We start from the raw sequence: 9,469 nt of genomic DNA, 5'->3' as shown, positions 1-9,469 counted from the left end.
AGCAACACAGAAGAATTCCTGCCCAGTCTCAGAAGAGCTACATCCACTCTTCTGTGAACTATTGTTCCTGCCATTACTGGGAAATACTCTGCCCCCTGCATTTACCAAGACCTCCAACAAAAACAATTTTTTCTTATGAAGAATCTTCCTCTTCCCATCACCTTCTAAAAAGAGGGAGTGGCTAACAAGGACTACATTCTAGAGGAAGCCCCAAATAACTGGAGAGGTGAACAGAACAACTACTTCTATAAGTCTTTCAACCAGAAGGCATGTCCTACTAAGATATTTCCCCATTTTTGAAGTACAGTTATGAAAATTGTTCAGAGACAGAGGAAAGTCAGGGCGAAAATTTCTAAAACAAAACAAAACAAAAACCAAACTTATAACTTTTAGTTTTTTAAAAATCGTACTAAAAATTATTTCATTTCTTCATATGTCCTAGAAATTAGGCTATGCCTACATTGCTATTTAAGATAAAATACATGTGGTGTAGTAGAAATGCTGTAGATACAGCCAAACCTATGTTGGGCCCTGCTTTTGCCATTTAACAAGTGATTCTGAGCCTGTACTTTTTACTATCTCCCTTTAAAAAGTTATTCTGAGCCTCAGTTTCTTTATCTCTTAAATGGATATAATAAATCTTGCTTCAGATGGGTTTTTTTTCTAGTGTTTTTTAAAATACTTTTTTCTAGTATGTTTTTTAGTTGGAGAATATTAATTCTCTTCTTTGTCTTTCTTCTTAAGTTGTGCATTGTGTTTTCCTCTATGCTCTACATATAATACCATTGGCAATTTCTGTCTCTAAGGCCTAAAATGAAGCAATTACTATTTTCTGTTTTTAAAAAAAGTAACAAAATCGGTATTAAGTGAAAGATGTCATGTTTAGAAGCTCAGTAGACATGAGATCCAAAAGTAACCCCAAAAGTTAGTCTTTCCATCAGTTAGCACCTCTTCACATGGGGGGATAACACCCATCTGGCAAGGCTGTTGTAAGGAAGAGAGAGGCTGATGCAGAGTTGGTCATATAGGTAACGTACAGTGATGAGAGCTTGGCATGGGGTGTACTGGTCCCAAACTCATATCCTAACACCTCACATAGGATGCCATCCCTCTCAACCCTGTTCTCCACACAGGGACAGTCACATGGAAGTTGGTGGAGAGCTCATACCCTTTCAAGGGACATTCTGGCTTTGCCTGGAAAAGCACCACTGTAGTGGTCTCAGACGGTGGCCTCAGAAATAGCTGGCCCTGCAGTACCCACTTCCACCTAAGACCTCCACCCCTGTGAAAATGAGTTCCTGTCTGCAGCCCTAAACATATGTCCTATGAAGTAGGGTAATGGATTTTAAAGAACCTCTACATATGCAAAGCATTGACCCAGTTTGTATAACATCAGAACATAGTGCCACCCCTTCTGGATGCAAGAACCCAGAGCTCCAACAAGACCTGAGAGTATGGTGTGATGACCGAGCTCTTTCACTTTGAATTTAGTTACCAGACACCAAAGATGGGGTTAATACAAACTCAGTAAATTTGTTGGTGATAAATTCCTGGCACAAATGCCACTTACATTCCTGGGCCCAGGAATGCCAAAATGTTCAGGCAGTGAAGCAATGATGCAGTCAGTAATTAGAATGCCAAAAAAAATGTTAATATCGTACTTAATCAAATCCAGAAGTTCTACCTTATTTAGTCCTATTATAGCAATCAACTATTTGATTATTTCTATCTCAGGCTTAAACTCCCAGGCAAGTTATCCAGCTTACTACTGCCTAGACTTAAGATTCAAATGAATTTAGTATTGGCAGTCACTTTTAAGGTTAGATAGTTTTCTTCACTTCTGATACTTAAGATTAAAGATATTAAATTACCGACTTCCTGGTTGTTACCAGGTCTTATAGTACATACCCTGTAATTATAGATACAGGTCAAAAATAGCCAAGTGAGAGCTAGTAGCAGCATATCAACTTTTACTTAATAATTTTAATGTCATGTACCAAACTCTGAATAAAATGCCAAAATGGTATTTGTTACACTAAAGTTTAACACATTAATAACAACCAGAATTTCTCATATTGTCTGTCCCCAAATTCTCTAATATAATTTTATTTCCTGATACTAAAGCATGCACTTTGTTCAATGGAAAGGCATGAGTGTGTTATTTTGGTCACTAGAGGGCAGGAAATTAAAGTACGTTATTTCCAAAACCCTTTAAAGATACATGTCATATTTAGGGAATCTTAATGATTTTCTGAAAGGAGAAAATAATCTGCTAAATACATATTTTCCCAGCAAATAATTCATAAACACTCATAAATATAACAAATAATAAGCTCGATTTTTTTGTTTTAATCATATTTATAGGAAAGAAATAAATACTTCTATTGGACAATAATCTCAAGAATGCACATTTCCCCTAACATGTCTTCTGTTTAATAGTTTTCATTTGATGTTAAAAAAAAAAAAAAGTCCTTCCTTTCTGCTGTGACTATTCATATATTCAATGTGTTTCTTTTCTCAGAAATTTATTTAATCTTGTTAAATGTTCATGGTTTATCTCCCCCTCCGATTTCCCCCAAGTCACTTCTGAGAGACTGTCGACTCTGAGAAACAAACTGAGGGTTTTGGAGGGGAGGAGAGTGGGGGGTTGGGTGAGCCTGGTGGTGGGTATGATGGAGGGCACGTATTGCATGGAGCACTGGGTGTGGTGCATAAACAATGAATTTTGGAACACACACACACAATTTAATTTAATTTAATTTTAAAAAAGAATATATACAAGGCGCCGCCGGGGCCACCCCCGCCGCCATGTTCCCCCCGCCCGCGAGCTCGCTCCCCCCCCCCCCCCCCTCCCCTCCTTAACTGGACTCCCGCCCCCTCCCTCTCCCCCCGCACCCCCCAACCCGTGAGGTCAGGTGGAGGCTCTGCCGCTGCGGCCGCAGCAGCTCAATCTCCCCTTCCCGGGAAGCCAGGAACGGGGACTTTGGAAAATAAGTGGAGCGGCGGACGGGTGAGGGCGAAGTGACCAGGACGAGCCAGGGGCCGCGGAGGTGGGGGGCCGGTGTCTCGCAAGCGGGAGGGAGCCCCGGCTGCGCCGTGCGACTCGCTCTTTGGCCCTCGGAGTGCGGCAGCGGACTGACGGCGGGACGCGGGGACGCGGCAAACAAGGTCATTATCCGAGTGTTAGAGGTGATGGATCATCTTCATAGAGGGGAGTCAGTCGCTGCAACACTCCGTAACCGATCTCTAGTGGAAGAGGAGGACCAGCACATGAAATTGTCCCTTGGAAGCAGCGAAATGGGTCTCTCATCCCATCTGCAGTCTTCCAAGGCAGGGACCACACGCATCTTTACCAGCAATACCCACAGTTCGGTGGTGTTACAGGGCTTTGACCAGCTTCGACTTGAAGGATTGCTTTGCGATGTGACCCTGATGCCTGGTGGCACAGATGACGCCTTCCCTGTGCATAGAGTCATGATGGCCTCTGCTAGTGATTACCTCAAGGCAATGTTCACAGGTGGAATGAAAGAACAAGATTTAATGTGCATTAAGCTTCACGGTGTGAGCAAAGTCGGCTTAAGGAAAATTATTGATTTCATTTATGCTGCAAAGCTTTCTCTTAACATGGACAACCTTCAGGACACCCTCGAAGCTGCCAGCTTTCTTCAGATTCTGCCGGTTTTGGACTTCTGCAAAGTATTTCTCATATCTGGGGTCACTTTAGACAATTGTGTCGAAGTTGGTCGGATTGCCAACACCTACAATCTGACAGAAGTGGATAAATATGTCAACAGTTTTGTCTTGAATTTTCCCGCATTGCTGAGCACTGGGGAGTTCTTGAAGCTCCCTTTTGAGCATCTTGCCTTTGTGCTTTCCAGTAATAGCCTTAAGCACTGCACTGAACTTGAGCTCTTTAAGGCTACCTGTCACTGGCTACACCTAGAAGAGCCTCGGATGGACTTTGCTGCCAAATTAATGAAGAACATAGGATTTCCACTGATGACACCGCAGGAGCTCATCAATTACGTGCAAACTGTGGATTTCATGAGAACTGACAATACCCGTGTGAATTTCCTTTTGGAAGCCAGCAATTACCAAATGATGCCGTACATGCAGCCAGTGATGCAGTCAGACAGGACTGCCATTCGCTCTGACACCACTCATTTGGTCACACTCAGAGGAGTTCTGAGGCAGCAGCTGGTTGTCAGCAAGGAATTGCACATGTATGATGAAAAGGCCCATGAATCGAAATCGTTAGCCCCCATGGATGCCCCACGGTACCAGCATGGCATTGCTGTCATTGGAAATTTCCTCTATGTCGTCAGCGGACAGAGCAATTATGACACAAAAGGAAAAACGGCAGTCGATACAGTCTTCAGATTTGATCCTCGCTACAATAAATGGATGCAGGTCGCATCTTTAAATGAAAAGCGCACCTTTTTCCACCTAAGTGCCCTCAAAGGATATCTGTACGCAGTCGGTGGGCGAAATGCAGCTGGTGAACTGCCCACAGTGGAGTGTTACAATCCAAGAACAAATGAGTGGACCTATGTTGCCAAAATGAGTGAACCCCACTATGGCCATGCTGGAACTGTGTATGGAGGAGTCATGTATATTTCAGGGGGAATCACTCATGACACTTTCCAAAAGGAGCTCATGTGCTTTGACCCGGACACTGACAAATGGATCCAGAAGGCGCCGATGACCACGGTCAGAGGCCTGCACTGCATGTGTACGGTGGGCGAGAGGCTCTACGTCATTGGCGGCAATCACTTACGAGGCACAAGTGATTATGATGATGTCCTAAGCTGTGAATACTACTCACCTATCCTTGACCAGTGGACCCCAATTGCTGCCATGTTAAGGGGGCAGAGCGATGTCGGAGTCGCGGTCTTTGAAAATAAGATCTACGTGGTCAGTGGGTATTCCTGGAATAATCGCTGTATGGTGGAGATAGTGCAGAAATATGACCCTGACAAAGATGAGTGGCATAAGGTGTTTGATCTCCCAGAGTCCCTCGGTGGCATCTGAGCTTGTACACTCACGGTGTTCCCGCCCGAAGAAACCACACCATCACCTTCTAGAGAGTCCCCCCTTTCTGCACCTTAAGATCAACCCCGCCCCGCGACTAAGATGCTGTGTTCCTATCTTTGCAGCGTGTCATGAATTCTCTTCTTTTGTGCCCCCTTTAGTAGTGTATGTTAGGATTAGCCTCCAGTAATTGATACAGATATTGGAAAAAAAAAAAAAAGACAACATTGATGTTATTTGTGCTGTTTGTTTGGCTTAGAATGTTTATAAAGTTGGTAACAAAACCATTCTGGAAATGTATCCCATTGAAGCAGTTGTTTAACATATAAAAACAAAACAAAACAAAAAAAACACACACAAAAAAACCCACACACAAAAAAACCAACCCAAGATATTGTCTATAAATTGTTTCTTCAGTACTTTTTCGATGCTGTGTATTGAGTGTAAAGTATTTGTCATCTTACATTAGAAAGCCCAGCGAACCAACTCGAAGGTGGATTGTAGTAAGTGTACAACTGTGCTAACTCGGCTTCAAAGTAAAAAGTTTTCCTTTCATCTTTGACTGTGAGATGTCGAAGGGAGGCAGCTTGCTCCAACAGGAAACAATAGACAAAAGGTTGCCAACTCGCATGAGCTACCTCCCTCTTTTCATAAAGTATTTTTGACATATCTGTCAACCCACCTATCTGCGTGGGCGCATTGAAAACATATGAAGTTTCTTAGACACACAGGAGAAATAATAACTGAAATTCACCAATATTAATAATAATAAAAAGAAACAGCATGACCCCTCTGCTTAGAAACAAGAGTTCGGGGTTTCTAAAGTGTGTATAAATACATACACACCCGTACATTGAGCAAATAAACCTGAATGATCTTTTAAAATTTCTACCAAAAAGCAGCTTCCATTAAAATGGGAATTCAGTAGCACACATGGAGAATCCTACTGAATTTAGGTGGACAAGGGCTAGAAATGTTGAGCAACTAAATTTGTCACTTGACCAAAATTTTCCTTCCGAAACTGTAATCTACGCCTTCTCCTTTGCTGTTGAGGTAACTTGCATATTATCTGTGTTCTGTATACTCTCAATTCATAAGGTTATTTAGCACAAAGTGTAGCAGCCTCCCCTGGGGAGCTGCTTTTGCTCAGTGATTTCAACTTCTATATTTTATCTCTTTTTATTCAATAAAAAAGCATTTAATGTCAGAAAAATAAAAAATAAAAAAATAAAAATAAAAAAGAATATATACACATAGATATAGCATCAGCTAATTCAGATTCTTTAGAATATTTGGCCTGAAGCCAATAAGAGTTTAATTCATATGAAAGAACAGGCCCATTAAGAATATTTATGTTAGGGGCGCCTGGGTGGCTCAGTGGGTTAAGCCTGGCTTCTCAGGAATGACCATGTAAGCTGGCAGCCCCAAACCCATTTTTTCCTTCTTGCAACAAGACCTTTCACTCCGGGTGCCTGGGTGGCTCAGTGGGTTAAGCCGCTGCCTTCGGCTCAGGTCATGATCTCAGGGTCCTGGAATCGAGCCCGGCATCGGGCTCTCTGCTCGGCTGGGAACCTGCTTCCCTTCCTCTCTCTCTGCCAGCCTCTCTGCCTACTTGTGATCTCTGTCTGTCGGATAAATAAATAAATCTTAAAAAAAAAAGAAAAGAATATTTATGTTATAATCAAACATAATTATAAACAAAAATTAAACAAAATTAAAATAAATTATAATAATTATAATAAAAATTAAAAAATAAAAATTAAAAATAAATAAAAAATGTAAAAATTAAAATAAATTATAAACAAAATTAAAATAAAGCTCAATTGTTCTAGCTTAATAATTTTAGTTGGAACTAGAATGTTAATAATGAAAAAAATTATTTTTCATAATGGCCCTTTCCATGAAATTACTTGATAGTTTATTACTTTAAATGACTGGTGTTTTTTTTTGTAATGGATAATCCTAAGTTCATTTTATAATAATTTAAAATTTTAATTTCCAGCTAGTTCAATTTAATAAAATACAAAAAATTTGGGAAAAAATCTTGTTAAATGTTCAGTTTATGACTTAAATTTCAAATGATGGAACTCTGTTCATTGATTTCCAGTCATCTTCTGAACAGCCTTCCGGGTGCTCGTCCATTACTAGCACACCTGTCAATGCCTTTTTGCACGAGACCTCTACCTAAGTGCCCGGAAAGATGTTTATACACCTAACATTTCTGGAATTACCCACTAAATGAGCCAGACAGAGCTCAGTCCCTTCCTATATCCCTTGGATTCAAAACACAAAGCTAAAGTTAGAAATTCAAATAGCAAAATAAAACAAAGAAAAATGATCAAATCATGAGTCCTGTGGACAGAGAACTCAAATCAGGTGATCTAAGGCTTTCACTGATCATTTGTCTCAAACCTAGTGTGGTAGGCTGAAAAATTGTCTCTCAGAACCTATGACTATATTTCCTTCCACTGTAAAGAGACTAGCAGAGATTATTGAGATTAAAAATCTTAAAATGGAGAGCTGCTTTGGATTATCCAGGTGGACCAGTCTAGTCCCATGAACTCAAATTCAGAAGAGGGAGGCAGAGGGAGGGGGTCCCAAAACATGAAATGGAAGGCAGAGGGGAGATAAGAAGTGTGAGAGGGGACTGACCATTGCTGGCTTTGTAGAAGAGACAGGACCACAGGCCAGCAGAACCTCAGTGCTCCTCAATTGAGAGCTAGAAGAAAATAAAGACCATGGAACAGAATTCTGCCAGTCACCTGAAAAGAAAAAGGAAATAGTTTCTCCCTTAGAGTCTCCAGAAAGGAACACAGCCTTAAGAAACCTTTCATTTAGCTCTGTGAAACCTGTTTTGGGCTTCTGATCTACAGAACTGTAGGGTAATTTATTTGTGTCATTTAGCTGCTACATTTGTGGGAATTTGTTAGGACAGCCCTAGGATGCATCAGGCCACTGCTGATGGGATAGGAGAGTTGTCTCTTCCAGGTCCCATTCAATGCCTTCCTTAGTTTTGCATGGTGCTCTCAGATTCTAGAACATATCCCAAGTTTTTCAGCTCATCCACAACTCGGCTAAGTCTTTCTGCAGGAGATGGTGCCTGAGTCTTGTAGGAAAAGTTAGCCAAAAGAAAAGAGATTTTATCCAGGTGGGAGCCATTCATAAATTGTTAGGTAGAGTTCTAGACAAAGTTTAAGTTTGTGCTTCACTGGGGTCTATTCTTATAGCTATGAGGAAAAAAGATACATGGTAAATGAAATATTAGAATATTCATACAGAAGCCCAGGTAAGAAACGATCATGACATAAGACATTGTTAAGAAGGATGGCTGTTTGAAAATGAATCCAACAGTTACTTAGCTCATGAAATCAGCAAAAACTTAGTGACTGATTAGATATGGGCTTTGAGTGAGAGGTAGGGCCATGCCTAACTCCCAGAGTCTGAGTAAATGATAGTGTTTCCAACAGAGATGAAAATATGCAAAAGGAATGGGTGTTTAGTGGAAAGAAGGTAATGTGCTATTTTTGGCAAATGTTATGGAATTGGAGATGTCTTTGGTCTCTCAAGGATAAGCTATCTAGCACTCAGCTGGACGTTTGAGTCCAAAATTCAAGGGAGATGTCTATTTTAAAAGTATGAATATGGAAATAATCAATATATGGCAGCTAGGGAGTTGTGAAAATCATGAGTGGCAATGATTCCCAGAAAGATTATGTAGAATAAAAAGAAATAAGAACCTCAGGTTAAACCTTTGATCACACAGTATTAGAACCATGGAGAGAAAAAAGAACCTACAAAGAGACCAAGAAAGGAAAAGTCAGGGGTAGAGTAACCAAAGCAAAGAGAGAAAAGAGATTCCAGAAAAAGGAAATGGCTAGCAGTAAGGTGAGACCTACGACATGTCCTTGAATCCAGCATTTAGGAAGTCATTGGTGATGGCACTCACCGTAGCACAGGTGAAGTTGAAGCAAATTACAAAGAAATGAGGAGCATATAGCACATGATGAAATAAAGAGAGTGATATTTCTTCCTTCATAGGAAGACAACATTTTCATGTCTTACCAGGAAATGGTGTCTTGCCTGTTTCACTAAAACTAAAGTTTACTGAGCACCTGCTTAATGCAATACTGTGGTAAAGGGAACTATGGAGAAGACAAAGATAGGCCAAAGATGAAAATGTAGGGTTTCTATTAGAGAACTTATAATTAAAATACAAAATAATGTATAATAAAAAACAATAATTGGTCTTTATTGAAAATGTTCAATGTGCTAGGCATTAATTTCATAAACTCTTATAATCTTTATAACCATTAATGGGTCGTGATTATGATCCTTGGTTTTTGTTTTGTTTTGTTTCGTTTTTCAGGTGAAGAAACTGAAGCACAGAAAAATTATGTAACTTGCCCAAGGCCACTCACTTAGTGAATATTCACATAAG

At 40.4% G+C, this 9,469-nt stretch overlaps 1 protein-coding gene across 1 annotated transcript; it reads left to right on the top strand.

The window, feature by feature from the left end:
* Positions 1–3,126: 3,126 nt before the first annotated feature.
* LOC123390892 (kelch-like protein 13) lies at positions 3,127–5,266 on the top strand. Its single transcript, XM_045075687.1, has one exon. The coding sequence runs from the start codon at positions 3,193–3,195 to the stop codon at positions 5,029–5,031; it is 1,839 nt and encodes a 612-aa protein (XP_044931622.1). The 5' UTR covers positions 3,127–3,192; the 3' UTR covers positions 5,032–5,266.
* Positions 5,267–9,469: the final 4,203 nt, after the last annotated feature.

The sequence above is a fragment of the Mustela putorius genome, unplaced genomic scaffold (genome assembly GCF_011764305.1).
Source record: "Mustela putorius furo isolate JIRA1106 unplaced genomic scaffold, ASM1176430v1.1 tig00000151_pilon_pilon_pilon, whole genome shotgun sequence".
NCBI lineage: Eukaryota > Metazoa > Chordata > Mammalia > Carnivora > Mustelidae > Mustela > Mustela putorius.
Note: the sequence above shows the minus strand (reverse complement) of the source record. Positions and strands in the feature narration are given on the sequence as shown.